Consider the following 16,816-nt stretch of genomic DNA (forward strand, 5'->3'; position numbering starts at 1 on the left):
GAATGGATTTGTAAGTAAATCAAAAAAGAATTGTCTCAGAAGAGATATGGAGATTATGAAGGGGAAATCTTGTGAACGATAAAGTCTTCTTTCCCATGACCAAAGGTGGCGAAGATTTTCCTGAAGGAATGGAAGCTGGAAATCTGAGTGATGACGAGAGAGAAGGAGGCAAGGAGAAAGAGAAAGAGAAGAAGAAGACATTGTGTCACGATCGTCTGAGGAAGCGGACCAATACGCAGCGCGTTGAGTGAACATGATGACTTTATTTAATCAAAGCAACCACGAAAACAAATAAACGAATGACGATAGTGAAGTCCACAGTGACAAATGACTGTACAGGAACAAAAACCCACAAACCAAGGAGAAACCACCCAGTTTAAATATGGCTCCCAATCAGAGATAACGAGCCGAACAGCTGACACTCGTTACCTCCGATTGGGAGTCATATGACTAATCAAGATACTCCAACCAAACATAGAAATAAACAACTAGAATAACCAACATAGAAATACACCCAAGTGAAAAATAACAACCCTGGCTCAAAATCAAAGTCCATAGAGCCAGAGTGTCACAGTACCCCCTAAAGGTGCGAACTCCAGCACCAGCATACAGTCTAGGGGAGGGTCTGGGTGGCGTCTGTCCATGGTGGCGGCTCTGGCACTGGTCGTGGTCCCCACCCCACCATAGTCACTACCTGCTACGTAGCCTCCTCCAAATGACCACCCTCCCATTTAACCCCACTGGATTAAGGGGGCAGCACCGGACTAAGAGGCAGCACCGGACTAAGGGGGCAGCACCGGACTAAGGGGCAGCACCGGACTAGGGGGCAGCACCGGACTAAGGGGGCAGCACCGGACTAAGGGGCAGCACCAGGATAAGGGACAGCACCAGGATAAGGGACAGCACCAGGATAAGGGGCAGCACCAGGATAAGGGACAGCACCGGGCTAAGGGGCAGTACCGGACTAAATGGCGGATCCTGGCTGGCTGGCTCTGGCGGATCCTGGCTGGCTGGCGGATCCTGGCTGGACGGCTCTGGCGGATCCTGGCTGGGACGGCTCTGGCGGATCCTGGCTGGACGGCTCATGGCTGGCTGACGGATCTGGCTGCTCATGGCTGGCTGACGGATCTGGCTGCTCATGGCTGGCTGAAGGATCTGGCTGCTCATGGCTGGCTGACGGATCTGGCTGCTCGTGGCTGGCTGACGGATCTGGCTGCTCATGGCTGGCTGACGGATCTGGCTGCTCGCGGCTGGCTGACGGATCTGGCTGCTCATGGCTGGCGGAAGGCTCTGGCTGATCCTGTCTGGCGGAAGGCTCTGGCTGATCCTGTCTGGCGGAAGGCTCTGGCTGATCCTGTCTGGCGGAAGGCTCTGGCTCCTGTCTGGCGGGAAGGCTCCAGCGGCTCCTGTCCTGGCCGGAAGGCTCCAGCGGCTCCTGTCTGGCGGAAGGCTCTAGCGGCTCCCGATCTGGCGGACGGCTCTGAAGGCTCATGGCAGACGGGCGGCTTTGCAGGCTCAGTACAGACGAGGCGGCTTTAGCGCCGTTGGGCAGACGGGTAGTTCAAGCGCCCGCCGGGCAGACGGGCAGTTCAGGCGCCCGCCGGGCAGACGGGCAGTTCAGGCGCCGTTGGGCAGACGGGCAGTTCAGGCCCCGTTGGGCAGACGGCAGACTCTGGCCGTCTGAGACGCACCCGTAGGCCTGATGCGTGGTGCCGGGAACTGGTGGTCCCAGGCTGAGGACACGCATCTCAGGGCTAGTGCGTGAGCAGGAACCGGCCGGGCTGGGCTGGCGACGCACCCCGTAGGCTTCGTGCGTGGCGCAGGAACAGGCCGGGCTGGGCTGGTGACGCACCCCGTAGGCTTCGTGCGTGGAGCAGGAACAGGCCGGGCAGGGCTGTCGCCGCACACCGTATCCTCTGGTGCGTGGAGCAGGAACAGGCCGGGCTGGGCTGTCGACGCACACCGTATCCTTGGTGCGTGGAGCAGGAACAGGCCGGGCAGGGCTGTCGACGCACACCGTATCCTTGGTGCGTGGAGCAGGAACAGGCCGGGCTGGGCTGGCGACGCACCCCGTAGGTTCTGTGCGTGGAGCAGGAACAGGCCGGGCTGGGCTGGCGACGCACACCGTAGGTTCTGTGCGTGGAGCAGGAACAGGCCGGGCTGGGCTGGCGACGCACACCGTAGGTTCTGTGCGTGGAGCAGGAACAGGCCGGGCTGGGCTGGCGACGCACACCGTGGGCTTGATGCGTGGAGTAGGAACAGGCCGGTCCGTACTGGGAACACACACCACTGGCTTTAACTGGGGATCAGGAACGGGCCGGACCGGACTGGTAACACACATCAGTCTCTCACGCCGTGCCGCAACAACTTCCCTTCCTCTACTCGCCAATGGCTCCCGTAATCCGATAGCCTTCTCTCCACGTCTCCCTGTGGCAGCCTCCTGCTGCCCAGCCGCCCTAAGCCATGTGCCCCCCAAAAACTTTTGGGGGTTGCCTCTCGTCCTTCCAACGATGATGGCCCTGCTGACGCTCGTTGCTCCTCTCTCGCCAGGGCCTTGATCTTCCCCCAAGGTCCCTTGCCCCGAGCATATCCTCCCAGGACCACGATTTGCCCACCTGGGCCATCGCCAGCCTCTCGATCTCCTTACCAGGCGCTTCCTCCCATGTCCAGCTGTCTTGCTCCTGGACACGCTGCTTGGTCCTTCTATGGTGGGTTTTTCTGTCACGATCGTCTGAGGAAGCGGACCAATCGCAGCTGCGTGAGTGAACATGATGACTTTATTTAATCAAAGCAACCACGAAAACAAATAAACGAATGACGATAGTGAAGTCCACAGTGACAAATGACTGTACAGGAACAAAAAACCCACAAACCAAGGAGAAACCACCCAGTTTAAATATGGCTCCCAATCAGAGATAACGAGCCGAACAGCTGACACTGTTACCTCCGATTGGGAGTCATATGACTAATCAAGATACTCCAACCAAACATAGAAATAAACAACTAGAATAACCAACATAGAAATACACCCAAGTGGAAAATAACAACCCTGGCTCAAAATCAAAGTCCATAGAGCCAGAGTGTCACACATTGAAGAAAAAAGAAGGTACTCATCTCAGTTCCCATTGGCTCCCTGTGCTACAGTACAGACAACCTTTACAACAAGTATTTAGTTGAGCTGTGTTATTCTGCCCTAGGACTTGAGCTCCTCGCCAAAAGTGTAATGTATTGAGCTGTAATACCCTACTGAGTGTTTTTTTCAATTGAAGGACTCTGGCTGTTCATCATCATCTTCGTCCTCGGATAGCTCTTCCTCTTCAGACAGCGAGGATGACAAAAATATGAAAAGAAAGAGGAAGATGAAGAAGAAAGCTAAGGTTTGTGGTTCCAAACTAACAAACACATTGTATTCTATGGTATTGTTGGATGGTGCAATGCTCCACACCATCCCCATATGACTGACGGATTGGACACTCTGTTTTTGCCACAGGATTACAGTTCTTCATCCTCCTCCTCTTCCTCCTCATCCTCTTCTGATAGTGAGGAGGAAAAGAAGAAGGAGAAGATGAAGAAGAAGGTGAGAAAGCTATGTGTTGTATGATTTAACACAAAATAAACATATTGTTTTTGTTGACTCACTGTTGACTGTGGTAATTTCTGTATCACAATAAAACTGTGTAAAACCATACTAAAACTATGACCATCTGTTGCGCTATGACAAACATCTGTCCTAGAAAGTTGTTAAGTACTTAATAGTGACCTGCTTTTGGTTGTTGTCCCTCAGGATTCTAGTTCTTCATCCTCTGACAGCTCCTCATCCTCCAACCTCTGACAGTGATGATGACAAAAAGAAAAAGATGAAGAAAAAAGGTAAGTGCAGCAATTTAGCAATTAAATGTTGTATGTTCATATTGCCCTAATAACTCCATTGACATCCCTTTGGCTCTATCTCCTCAGCATTACAGCATGGAAGCAAAGGCAGACATGTTACAAAGTGTCTTCTTCTTTGGAAAATACAGGATAGATGTCTGATTAAAGTTTTTGTCTGTTTCAGGATTCCAGCTCTGATGATTCAGATAGCGAGAAAGACAAGAAGAAGAAGAAGAAGAAGAAGAAGAAGAAGAAGACAAAGAAAAAGGTGAGTGCGGATGCATTCAGATGTTATTTTGAGAAACCCAGTGTGCAGGGTTATGGTTAGAAGCCAATTGGTAAGTGAATTAATTCCACTCTCTTCATTTTTCTTTGACAGGATTCATCAGACAGCGAAGAAGAAGAAGAAGAAGAAGGATAAGAAGGTACGTTTTTCTATTGTTTGTCTTGGGGGAGGGTCTTTTCGATTTTGAAAGATATTGGAGATATCAAATGAAACTTTTCTTGTGTGTCCAGGACGATTCTGACAGCGAAGAAGACAAGAATAAGAAGAAGAAAAAGGACAAGAAGAAAAAGAAGAAGAAGGATAAGGTGTGTTTTCTATTGTGCTGTCTTGGGGAGGGTCAACTTTTTAAAGAACAGTTCTTTTGAGATATTTAATGACTCAAGAATGACCAGAATATGTATCTTGTGTGTCCAGGACTCTGACAGTGAGGAAGACAAGAAAAAGAAGAAGAAGGACAAGAAGAAAAAGAAGAAGAAGGATAAGAAGATAGGTTTTATTATTGGCTGTAAAACAAAATAATAATTGAAATAACTGTTAATTTGAGCTATCTAATGACACCTGAATACATTTACATTTTAGTCATATAGCAGACGCTCTTATCCAGAGCGACTTACATGAGCAATTAGGGTTAAGTGCCTTGCTCAAGGGCACATCAACAGATTTTTCACCTAGTCGGCTCTGGGATTAGAACCAGCGACCTTTCGGTTACTGGCACAACGCTCTTAACCACTAAGCTACCTGCCGCCCTTGTGTGTGTCCAGGACTCATCTGACAGCGAGGATGAGAAGAAGAAGAAGAAGAAGAAGAAGAAGAAGAAGAAGAAGAAGAAGAAGAAGAAGAAGAAGAAGAAGGTATGTTTTTTAATTGACTGTCTTAGAGAGTGATCCTCAAATTAACGACAGTAACAATCAGAATGTGACTGTGAATCGTTCCTCCTGTGTACCCAGGACTCTTGTTCTGACAGCGAGGAAGATAAGAAAAAGAAGAAGAAGGATAAGAGGAAGAAAGACAAGAAGAAGAAAAAGGTAAGTAACACAAATGTATTTGCAAGTTATTTATGAGCCCCTCTGTGTGTTATGAGCCCAGTGCACATAGTGGAGGCTAATAAAATAGGATAGTTATTGATCACCATATACTGTATTTTATGTGTGTCTAGGATGACTCCTCATCTGGAAGTGATGAAGATAAGATAAAGAAGAAGAAAGAGAAGAAGAAGAAGAAGAAGAAGAAGAAGAAGAAGAAGAAGAAGAAGAAGAAGAAGAAGAAGAAGAAGAAGAAGAAGAAGAATGTTATTTGGAGATGCACAATAGTGAGGTGAACACTGGAATCTGACGGACCACGTCCTCTGTTTGTCCTGTAGGGCTCCTCTTCTGGAAGTGATGATGAAAAGAAGAAGAAGGTACAGTGAGGGAAAAAAGTATTTGATCCCGTGCTAATTTTGTACGTTTGCCCACTGACAAAGACATGATCAGTCTATAATTTTAATGGTAGGTTTATTTGAACAGTGAGAGACAGAATAACAACAACAAAAATCAGAAAAACGCATGTCAAAAATGTTATAAATTGATTTGCATTTTAATGAGGGAAATAAGTATTTGACCCCTCTGCAAAACATGGCTTAGTACTTGGTGGCAAAACCCTTGTTGGCAATCACAGAGGTCAGACGTTTCTTGTAGTTTGCCACCAGGTTTGCACACATCTCAGGAGGGATTTTGTCCCACTCCTCTTTGCAGATCTTCTCCAAGTCATTAAGGTTTTGAGCCTGACGTTTGGCAACTCGAACATTCAGCTCCCTCCACAGATTTTCTATGGGATTAAGGTCTGGAGACTGGCTAGGCCACTCCAGGACCTTAATGTGCTTCTTCTTGAGCCACTCCTTTGTTGGCTTGGCCGTGTGTTTTGGGTCATTGTCATGCTGGAATACCCATCCACGACCCATTTTCAATGCCCTGGCTGAGGGAAGGAGGTTCTCACCCAAGATTTGACAGTACATGGCCCCGTCCATCGTCCCTTTGATGCGGTGAAGTTGTCCTGTCCCCTTAGCAGAAAAACACCTCCAAAGCATAATGTTTCCACCTCCATGTTTGACAGTGGGGATGGTGTTCTTGGGGTCATAGGCAGCATTCCTCCTCCTCCAAACAAAGCGAGTTGAGTTGATGCCGAAGAGCTCCATTTTCATTCAGATGTTCATTGGCAAACTTCAGACAGCCCTGTATATGTGCTTTATTGAGCAGGGGGACCTTGCGGGTGCTGCAGGATTTCAGTCCTTCACGGCGTAGTGTGTTACCAATTGTTTTCTTGGTGACTATGGTCCCAGCTGCCTTGAAATCATTGACAAGATCCTCCCGTGTAGTTCTGGGCTGATTCCTCACCATTCTCATTATCATTGCAACTCCACGAGGTGAGATCTTGCATGGAGCCCCAGGCCGAGGGAGATTGACAGTTCTTTTGTGTTTCTTCCATTTGCGAATAATCGCACCAACTGTTGTCACCTTCTCACCAAGCTGCTTGGCGATGGTCTTGTAGCCCATTCCAGCCTTGTGTAGGTCTACAATCTTGTCCCTGACATCCTTGGAGAGCTCTTTGGTATTGGCCATGGTGGAGAGTTTGGAATCTGATTGATTGATTGCTTCTGTGGACAGGTGTATTTTATACAGGTAACAAACTGAGATTAGGAGCACTCCCTTCAAGAGTGTGCTCCTAATATCAGCTCATACCTGTATAAAAGACACCTGGGAGCCAGAAATCTTTCTGATTGAGAGGGGGTCAAATACTTATTTCCCTCATTAAAATGCAAATCAATTTATAACATTTTTGACATGCGTTTTTCTGGATTATTTTGTTGTTATTCTGTCTCTCACTGTTCAAATAAACCTACCATAAAAATTATAGACTGATAATTTCTTTGTCAGTGGGCAAACGTACAAAATCAGCAGGGTATCAAATACTTTTTTCCCTCACTGTAAATGTTATTTGGAGATGCATATGATACTGATTGGAACACTGTCTGTCCTCCGGAAGTGACAAAGACAAGAAGAAGATACAAATAAGAGAGACAAATTCCTGCTAGACTTTTATGTATACAAACATGTCATACCAAAATACTTTATAAACTCATTCTCCTTAAATTTACATTGGTCTTTTTTTGGGTCACAGGACTCCTGTTCCGATGTTGAGGGAGAATCTAAGAAAAAAAACTAAGAAACAAGAAAGAGGTAGGTACAAGGAAGTGAATATTGGAATTGTATGCAAAGAGAATACCAACCCCTCAAGGTTTTCCCTGGGGTAGTCCAATCATCTCAGACCACTCCCAGACAGTCCAAGTACCTTACTGTGATTGTTTTAAATTAGAATGGTCAAAAATAAAGAAAAATAGCTTCTTAGAAGAGCAATTTCTCAAGCAAGAATTTTGCTAGGACTGTCTGGGAGTGGTCTGAGTGGGGAGGGGAAAACTGAACATTAGCTGTTTTTGGCAAAGAGTTTTGGAACTCCCTTTCTTATTGGTCTATTAACTACCCCACCCAGGTTCGCTACAACATACATCCATGGTTGGTTTAATTGACTCTCCCCTTTAACTGCTCCTAATTGACCCATTTTTAGCTAGAACTTCCATGTCCGTTGGAAAGGATCAGCTTGAGCAAAGTGAGGTGTAGAATCACCGATGGCAAAGGGCTAGTAAGTAAGCATTTCATGGTAAAGTCCACACCAATTGTATTTGGGGGATGTGACATATAAAATGGAATTTGATTGGAGACTGCTTGTCTCAATTACATAAAATGTCCTATGATTTTCTACCTGCAGCAAACCTAGAGGATAATGCCAAAAATACCGGCTAAAGAAAAAAACTAAAGAAACAACTGGCCCTAATATTAGTCTATGGCCGTGTTCGAGATCATCAAAACGACTGCAGGCGACTGCTGACTGACTGATCTACAAATCACCTTGCATCATAAATAACAATTCATTATTATTTGTAGATCAGTCAGTCAGTCACAATTTACCCATGATACATTGTGGTTTCGATCCCCGCGAACACGGCCTATATCTCAATCACGATTGACTTGATTTAGTTACACATTTTGAAATATGGACAGTCCAGGGATATTTTACCCCCGATCTTGAGAAGAAGTTACCATACCAGACACTTTTATTTTAAAAACAGTTGTATTGAATTGATAACATAAATCGGAACCGAATATAATTAGAGCTACACCAACATAAATGTTTAATTCATAGGCCTACCTGTCCGGTAAATTGCCACAGCAGATTTGCTGTGGTAAACGAGGAAATACTTGATTTCAGTTGTATGGAATAATTATCTAGATAGATCAGCCTTAGTCTGCTAAAAAATAAGGACTAAGTGGCATAGCCGTGGGAAGTAAGTGTGCTGCAACACCCCCTGAAAAATCGGAATAAAAAAAAGATATACAAAAATGTTCAAGTAGTGCACTGGCTTTATTAGTATTAGCTGACTGATATAGACGTCTTTAGTGCGGGCCAAAACATTTTTTTAACATTTCAGCTTTGGCAAAAAAGGTTGTTGTATAATTAAGAACAGTATCTTGCAGGATTCAATAGTTGGAATTGTAAGAGTTGTGGCCCTGTCCCTTTCTCTTATTTTGTCATTCTAATGGTTCCAGAAGGAACAAAAACCTGTCCTCAAACATTTACATCAAAAGGTGTAAAATTATGGGCAAAGACATAAAACATCCACATCAAATTAAATACTTTTCTTGATCAAATAACATGGAAAACAACCACTTTTTGTGCAGTATTAATTGACTATCCTTACAAACCACTTAATGAAGGCTAAATGTACATAGGCTGGTCATCTAGGTTTGGTACATGTAGACTTTCCATCACCATGAAGAAAAACAATGCACAATACAGTAATTGAGTACATTGAGACACATCAAGTGGTTTGTGATGATGAGGCTCAGTTGGTAGAGCATGGGGCTTGTAATGCTAGGGTTGTGGGTTTGATTCCCATGGGGGACCAGTACTTAAAAGTATTAAAATGTATGCACTTACTACTGTAAGTTGCTCTGGATAAGAGCATCTAAAAAATGTAAAATGAATTAGACCATTTCAGTTTACACATATAAATAAATTGCATTAACAAAGTATTTCAAGAAACTGGAAAACATATATCAAGCAAGTATTTGTATATTCCACAAGTATGATCAGATTAACTGTTTTGTACAGCCCCGTTCAAAAACGAATGCAATCACGTTTCAACCGGTTCAAACTCTTCCCACTGATGAACCCCGGGCCAGATAAGCGAACCCCCTCCGTGATGGCAGTCTCAGTCTAAGTAGCCTATGTAGCTAACGACACAGCAGCAGAATCATTTAGTTTGAATCGTCAGGCTACAGGACTAAGCCTACACCAAGTAAATTCCTCACTGGCCCAATCAGGGGCTTTTTCAAAACCGTTAAAAAAACGGGCAAGAAACAATAGCATTCTTAATGGACAAAAATCAGATAGTCCCTCCTCCATTTAAAAATCATTGTGCGGTTTTGTGCCTTCTGAACAACACGAACGTGTTTTGGTCACGTGGTTGCGGGGTGGGGTCAACAGGTAGGTGCGTTGCGTGAGTTTTCCGTTTATAAAGGGAAACATTGTTCCTGCAGGGTGTCGCTACTGCCTTGTGCTCTCAAGACAACATGGATTTCGATTTGGCGTCAGGTAATTCTTTAATCATAATTGCATTCAAGTCGTTCTACTCTAAAATATTGTGTGAACTACAGTGTATCAATTTCTCAATAGATTTTTTGGTTATTAGTCTGAGATGCAAGCCACATGTTTTCATATTATTTGAGCTGATTGAATGCGCACTTCACACCTGTCAGGCATTTAATTGAATTATTCCAAAGACTGCCTTAATTGAGACAATATGTTTATATTATTAATAACAGAGGGCAAATGTGCATCAAAAGGACTTGATACATAAATTACATGATTAGCAATCTAACATGGACAGGCGGAGAAGGCCTTATGTCCTTTCAGTTGAAGAAAACAGTGCCTTTTCTTGATTTCTCCACTTTCTACTTATTGCTATTGAGGATGAGAACCTATAATTGAATGAAATGGTTCTGGTTAGTTTATTAGGCTGTGATTGTTCATGTAAAGAACACTGTAAGCCTACATGCCCTGTCTCTTATTTATCACAGCTGTAGGTAAAGATGATCAGGTGAAAAAGGATGATGCCTCTGGCCAGGAACAGAACGCCCTCTTTGGATGGGGGAAGAAGAAGGACAAAGCTGGGGATAAGGACAAGGTAAGAAACACACTGTTACCATCACCTAAACCAGTTGCTTGACGAGTGCTTCAATTGTATTTCAACCATCAACAGCAATTTGTGTGCAATTAATGCTGATCCACACAAACTGCATACAAGGTATCCTGACTGTCTACCAACTTTCAGAGTGCATCAAAGGACCATGACAAATCCAAGGACCGTAAGGACCATGACAAATCCAAGGACCATAAGGAGGACAAAGACAAGCATAAGGAACATAAGGACAAGAAACATGGTGACAAGAAGGACAAAGGTCATAAGAAGAAAGACAAGAAGTCCAAAGAGCATAAGGACAGAGATGATGGGCATGGATCCTCTTCATCATCATCTTCGTCCAGCAGCGACGAGGTAGTGTACATTAGCCTTGATTTGTTCCGTTTTTTGTTTGTTTTTATGCTCTATTATTGTTCCAAAGAATGTTAATGTATGACTGCTATAGAATGGGGTCCAACAAGTCGTGTTGACAACCACTCCTTAGTTCAAGGGTTCTTTACTATCAACATGGGTAAGGCCGTAAAGGCTGTGCAGGTCATACCAGCTGTGGCAGTTTTATCACGCTCTAGTTATGTACGAGTAGTTGGTGTTTCCATTTACCAGACTTGAGACTCAGAACTTTTACTATCACATGCGGTTCCATGCACTTTATCAGCTAGTAAAACATTATTTTAGAAACATAGCTCCTTTTGCAGTCTGTATTCCTGCTACCTCTTACTGTAATAGCTATCTGTTGTTGATAGGTATGTGGGCAAGACAGTAAGACTCATCAGAACTTTTATAACCTTGTCATGCGTTACATTTATGCAAACTAGGCTAATGTAAAAGAGGAAATGGACATGAATGCTCTGAGTTACTAGGTGTGTCTGAAAACAGATCAGATAGGAGAGCAATAAAAAGGTGTTACCTGCCCTACAGTCACATATCAGGGCCTGCCATTGCCTGACTGCATATTTCACCCAAAACAAGTGTTATTATTAGTACATGTAATGGTTCATATTAAATGTATGTCTTTTGTCATTTTAGGATGAAGGCAAGAAGAAGCATCACTGATTCTGGTGCTGTGAGGAGGTGCTACTGCCAGTTCACTCTTGTGTCAATGTTTCGTACTGCAGTGTTGATGCATGATATTTACTGTGTACCGTTTCCTTGTTGTTCCTGATCATGTTTTGATGTGCCAGACAGTAAATTAGTGGTTTTACAACAGAACATTAAATAACAAAACAACCAGGATATATGGTGAATGTCTGACTTTTTTCAGACATCTTTCCTCCCTAGTGAAAAGTCTAATGTCCACCAGAAGGGGGAGGTGTTTGTCATTGAATATTTGTTTAATAGATTGAATACAGTTGATTGGCAAACATTTTGTTCAAGTTTTTTGATAAATTGTCCAGTCAAAAGATTGAATTGCATTCTTTTGTTTTATTTTAGCAAATTTTATGTGAAAGCTCAATGTTCTTAGTTTTGAAGTAAAAAGCATAAGGGAGCATATACCCAAAGGTTTTCTCAACAGGGGATAGTGTTGGGTACAGTGCATGTTACTTCAGTACATATGTATTGTACTCAGACTACGCAGTGTGAAGATAGTTTTTGTAGAATGAATGAGTCCTAACTAGGAAAAGCAAAGCTGCACAAGACTGGGGTACACAAAATGCAAGACACAGCAAAGCCAGGCAGTGTTTCCTTAACATGGCATCAATATTCAAGTGGACGTGAACTCTAACAGGTTGTCAGGAAAGAAGAATTAAAACATTTAACATACGGATCTTGTTCACATTCTTAATCCGGGGGGAAAAAAGAAAATGGAGCGTTTGCAAAATGTATCAATAATAAATCAAGTGTCTTTGGATGCTGCCATTGCTGTATGGTAACTCTTCTTACACTTGGCAGTATCACCGTTGGGATGCAGGGGAGATTAACAGATATACAGCCTGTCTTTCTAGTTGATCTAGTGAACTTGTCAGCAGAACTCTACGGTCACTTTTCATTTATACTTTCATGGTTTATGAACATGACAGAGCTTCTAGTAAAAACAAAAAAATGGTGTGCTCATACAGTTGAAGTCAGAGGTTTACATACACTTAGGTTGGAGTCATTAAAACTCGTTTTTCAACCACTCCACAAATTTCTTTTTAACAAACTATAGTTTTGGCAAGTTGGCATCTACTTTGTGCATGACACAATTACTTTTTCCAACAATTGTTTACAGACAGATTATTTCACTTATAATTCACTGTATCACAATTCCAGTGGGTCAGAAGTTTACATACACTAAGTTGACTGTGCCTTTAAACAGCTTTGAAAATTCCAGAAAATGATGTCATGGCTTTAGAAGCTTCTGATAGGCTAATTGATGTCAATTGGAGGTGTACCTGTGGATGTATTTCAAGGCCTACCTTCAAACCTCCACAAGTCTGGTTCATCCTTGGGAGCAATTTCCAAACGCCTGAAGGTACCACGTTCATCTGTACAAACAATAGTACGCAAGTATAAACACCATGGGACCACGCAGCCGTCATACCGCTCAGGAAGGAGACGCGTTCTGTCTCCTAGAGATGAACGTACTTTGGTGCGAAAAGTGCAAATCAATCCCAGAACAACAGCAAAGGACCTTGTGAAGATGCTGGAGGAAACAGGTACAAAAGTATCTATATCCACATAAAACAAGTCCTATATCGACATAACCTGAAAGGCCGCTCAGCAAGGAAGAAGCCACTGCTCCAAAACCGCCATAAAAAAGCCAGACTACGGTTTGCAACTGCACATGGGGACAAAGATCGTACTTTAGGGAGAAATGTCCTCTGGTCTGATGAAACAAAAATAGAACTGTTTGGCCATAATGACCATCGTTATGTTTGGAGGAAAAAGGGGAACGGTTGCAAGCCGAAGAACACCATCCCAACCGTGAAGCACGGGGGTGGCAGCATCATGCTGTGGGGGTGCTTTGCTGCAGGAGGGACTGGTGCACTTCACAAAATAGATGGCAAGATGAGGAAGGAAAATGATGTGGATATATTGAAGCAACATCTCAAGACATCAGTCAGGAAGTTAAAGCTTGGTCGCAAATGGGTCTTCCAAATGTACAATGACCCCAAGCATACATCCAAAGTTGTGGCAAAATGGCTTAAGGACAACAAAGTCAAGGTATTGGAGTGGCCATCACAAAGCTCTGACCTCAATCCTATAGAAAATGTGTGGGCAGAACTGAAAAAGTGTGTGCGAGCAAGGAGGCCTACAAACCTGACTCAGTTACACCAGCTCTGTCAGGAGGAATGGGCCACAATTCACTCAACTTATTGTGGAAAGCTTGTGGAAGGCTACCCGAAATGAATTTAAAGGCAATGCTACCAAATACTAATTGAGTGTATGTAAACTTCCGACCCACTGGGAATGTGATGAAAGAAATACAAGCTGAAATAAATCATTCTCTCTACTATTATTCTGACATTTCACATTCTTAAAATAAAGTGGTGATCCTAACTGACCTAAGACAGGGAATGTTTACTAGGATAAAATGTCAGGAATTGTGAAAAACTGAGTTTAAATGTATTTGGCTAAGGTGTATGTAAACTTCCGACTTCAACTGTATGTACGGTGTATAGGCTACTGTATACTTTCACACTTGTTTCAAATGTATTTAAGAATAACTTGAGTGTTACTGCTTTCTCAAATCATAAGGCAGTGACCAGGGGTGCTTTAAGATCCAGTATTCATAATATCTGATAACATATGCCAGGGTTCTATAAAACGGCAGCAGTATGTCAGAAATAAAACAATCTGAATGGCCTCAGGTACAAATAGCTACTTCTTATGTTGCCCAAGTCAGGAGTGACAGACATATTCTTTGGAAACCCTGCCAACAACCCCAGGCAGTACGGAAGAGCTGATTGAAGCGCTGGCCCTTGTCACGCCTTCTCATCTCCTCTCATGCATTTTTAATTACTCAAAAGTCTAAAAAGTTGAATAAGGGAAAACGTTTTCATCAAATGTTTGTCTACAAAGCTTTGACAAAAAAAAGAAAATTATTTTTTTATATCTAGATTTGGCCCAGAAGTGCTCAGGCTTTATGCATGCAGTGTTTAGTGAGACACAGGGAGTATTTTGTGCTGATCTGTGGCGAGATCACATTTTGTTCAAGAGAACACATTGACAGTAGCCTCCCTTTGAGAGCTGTTGTGTGTTGCTGGATCTCTAATATGGGCGGTGGTGACAAAGAACTGTATTGGGCTTGAAGAACTGAACTGTGTTGGTTGTGTTGGTTGCATGCAGAAAACAACTTTTTGAAATTGAATTGGGCTTATACTTTCTGAAAAGTTGTCACTTCTGCAGAATTAAGATGTGCATGAAAGCTGGACCAATCAATCAACCAAAACTTTAAATAAACCAGATAAATGGTAACCTGGCAAGTCCATAGACTTTATCTACTTGATATCAGTTTTTATTCAGTACGTGCATTGCATGCATAATGCATTACATCCGTATGCATTGGAGCTGCCTTCAACCGTGCAATGCGGGATGCAGTTGCCTACCAAGCACATCCAGTAGCTTTTTTTTGGTCACCAGAGGGGGGCATTACTACCTCTAGTCTAGACTGGCGTCACTGGTCTCCTGGCAACAGCCCGGGCTAGTTCTCGATCAAGGTTCCAAATAGAATGCTGTACAGAAAAGGAGTGCATGTTTAGCGTTGAAAACCATGGGCCAGCCTTGTACAAGAAGAAACAACTATCCTCTAAGAAATTATACTGTTTCATGTCTTCTGTGAATTTGTATCTACTACAACAAGACTGCCGATAATTTTCCGAACGTGCGTTAATTGATTAAAGGGAAAATACCAAGTGCTGTCAACGGACAAAATAGTGCGAGTGTGCGACCAACAAAAACAACAACAGTGAAACGAAAAGAAAATACGACAAAGAAGAAGCAACGGTTTGATGTGGTGGTAGGCTATGAGGAGATGCAACCTTTTCTTACTCTTTCTACTTTTAGAAAATTAAAAAAATATTATTTTGCTACATAAAACGCAACTGATTATTGCGTAAACAATTGGGACTGTATTCATGTATGCTGTTTCGAGAAACCGTTACTTTCCATCAAATAAACTGTGAAATAACGATTGATTTCATCAAGAAGGCACACAAAACGACTTGCCAATTAGTTACGAACCATGATGAAATTCCATAATTCGGACCTATGGATTGCTTGGCTGGTTTTATTTTGCATGGAAGGTAAGACCTTTATTTTATTACTTTAAAAAGTTTATAGGCCTAGCTACTTGTGTGACATTAAACTGTCCCTCCCATCCTAACACCATGACAAAAAATATATTATGGAAAAAATAATTGACCACTATTGACATAAATGTTAACAAATAAGATTGGCCAACCCAACCATTTTTACATGAGGAAATGATTGGGATACAATATTGCATTTGTGTAATCTATGATTGCAATATAGGCAAATTTGGAAAACCCAACTGTGCCATGGAAGCAACCTTGCCAAGAGCGCATGCCATGTTTACATTTGATCCTTCCCTTAATATATTTGAATCTCTCTGTAAATCCCCTCCATTTCAGCACAATCTAAAGCAATGATTTAGAATTACTTTGTTTGAATATGTTTTCCTATATCGCATGAAAATCACTTTTGATTGCTTTCATATGAACACGATGGCCGTTTTTTGGAACATCGGACCGGGAGCACAAATCTTTATTCTCTGTTATTGCCAATGCCATGGATACGGAATGAAACATATAGTGGAACATTCAATGTTTGTCTGAGATAGAAACGAAGGTCCGTCCAGACCGCAAAAGGGTGCAGCCGATAATCCGCGCGATTAGGAAGAGCACTCGATTCCCTGTGACGACGCGCTCTGGCCGCCTTGTCATTGTAGCTATACAACCTCATAAGAAGTTTTCAGAATATATAGATGGGAACTAGTTGGGGGTAGACGACAATAATATACAAAGCTAATGATTAATATTTAAGTAATCTTTATATTACAACAAAGTATGTGCAGAACAAGTTGAAATGGCCAATGTTTGTGGAATATATTCCCAACATGAACCTGCACCCCCTGGATTCTCTCTCACATGTTTGTGTATCACAGAGAAGTGTCACTTTGAATTCTGGTTTGATCCACTTGAGTTCTAGTTATTTAACATAACTACTATACGTTGGTATATGTTGTGTGTGATGACTTCTGTCATCCTTATTCAATAGTGGACTGAGACAGAGCATCCTTCTCTCCATCCCATCTAAGTCTACCCCTGTAATCAGTGTCTCACTTTATCTGCTCTGACCTTGATCCAGTGGAAAATGCAAGAGTTCAAAGGGTGAGGTGCAGCAGTTCGCCCTTGTACTCCAAA

At 42.9% G+C, this 16,816-nt stretch overlaps 3 protein-coding genes and 1 long non-coding RNA gene across 5 annotated transcripts in view; all 4 read left to right on the plus strand.

The window, feature by feature from the left end:
* The first annotated feature begins 3,543 nt into the window (after positions 1 to 3,543).
* LOC121567098 lies at positions 3,544 to 4,139 on the plus strand. The gene is made up of 3 exons (XR_006001047.2): positions 3,544 to 3,577; positions 3,785 to 3,870; positions 4,055 to 4,139. It is a non-coding gene; the product is annotated as an uncharacterized LOC121567098 (long non-coding RNA).
* A 51-nt stretch (positions 4,140 to 4,190) lies between these two features.
* LOC121557176 (protein PXR1-like) lies at positions 4,191 to 8,127 on the plus strand. Its single transcript, XM_045211421.1, has 6 exons — positions 4,191 to 4,208; positions 4,387 to 4,461; positions 5,104 to 5,181; positions 5,313 to 5,470; positions 7,313 to 7,371; positions 7,757 to 8,127. Exons 1-6 carry the CDS (start codon positions 4,191 to 4,193, stop codon positions 7,807 to 7,809), a joined length of 441 nt encoding a protein of 146 aa, XP_045067356.1. The 3' UTR covers positions 7,810 to 8,127.
* A 1,609-nt stretch (positions 8,128 to 9,736) lies between these two features.
* On the plus strand, positions 9,737 to 11,853 carry LOC121567099 (protein SRC1). Its single transcript, XM_041877040.2, has 4 exons — positions 9,737 to 9,844; positions 10,330 to 10,436; positions 10,584 to 10,805; positions 11,478 to 11,853. The coding sequence occupies exons 1-4, from the start codon at positions 9,823 to 9,825 to the stop codon at positions 11,502 to 11,504; spliced, it is 378 nt and encodes a 125-aa protein (XP_041732974.2). The 5' UTR covers positions 9,737 to 9,822; the 3' UTR covers positions 11,505 to 11,853.
* A 3,212-nt stretch (positions 11,854 to 15,065) lies between these two features.
* Positions 15,066 to 16,816, plus strand: part of LOC121563499 (immunoglobulin superfamily member 11-like) — a 93,980-nt gene continuing 92,229 nt past the window's right edge. For both annotated transcript variants that reach the window (XM_041875411.1, XM_041875414.1), the window contains exon 1: positions 15,066 to 15,676. In XM_041875411.1, the coding sequence (XP_041731345.1) occupies positions 15,616 to 15,676 (61 nt within the window). In that variant the 5' untranslated portion in view covers positions 15,066 to 15,615. The remainder of the gene's footprint in view (positions 15,677 to 16,816) is intronic.

Source organism: Coregonus clupeaformis, chromosome 5 (genome assembly GCF_020615455.1).
Source record: "Coregonus clupeaformis isolate EN_2021a chromosome 5, ASM2061545v1, whole genome shotgun sequence".
NCBI lineage: Eukaryota > Metazoa > Chordata > Actinopteri > Salmoniformes > Salmonidae > Coregonus > Coregonus clupeaformis.

Excerpts from the sequence above, each read along its gene's own strand:
- LOC121557176 (XM_045211421.1), top strand. Across the intron at positions 4,462-5,103 it reads AAAAGAAGAAGAAGGATAAG|GACTCTTGTTCTGACAGCGA; the intron begins GTGTGTTTTCTA and ends CTGTGTACCCAG. Across the intron at positions 5,182-5,312 it reads AAGACAAGAAGAAGAAAAAG|GATGACTCCTCATCTGGAAG; the intron begins GTAAGTAACACA and ends ATGTGTGTCTAG.
- LOC121567099 (XM_041877040.2), top strand. The coding sequence starts at position 9,823 with ATGGATTTCGATTTGGCGTCAG. Across the intron at positions 10,437-10,583 it reads AAGCTGGGGATAAGGACAAG|AGTGCATCAAAGGACCATGA; the intron begins GTAAGAAACACA and ends ACCAACTTTCAG. Across the intron at positions 10,806-11,477 it reads CTTCGTCCAGCAGCGACGAG|GATGAAGGCAAGAAGAAGCA; the intron begins GTAGTGTACATT and ends TTGTCATTTTAG.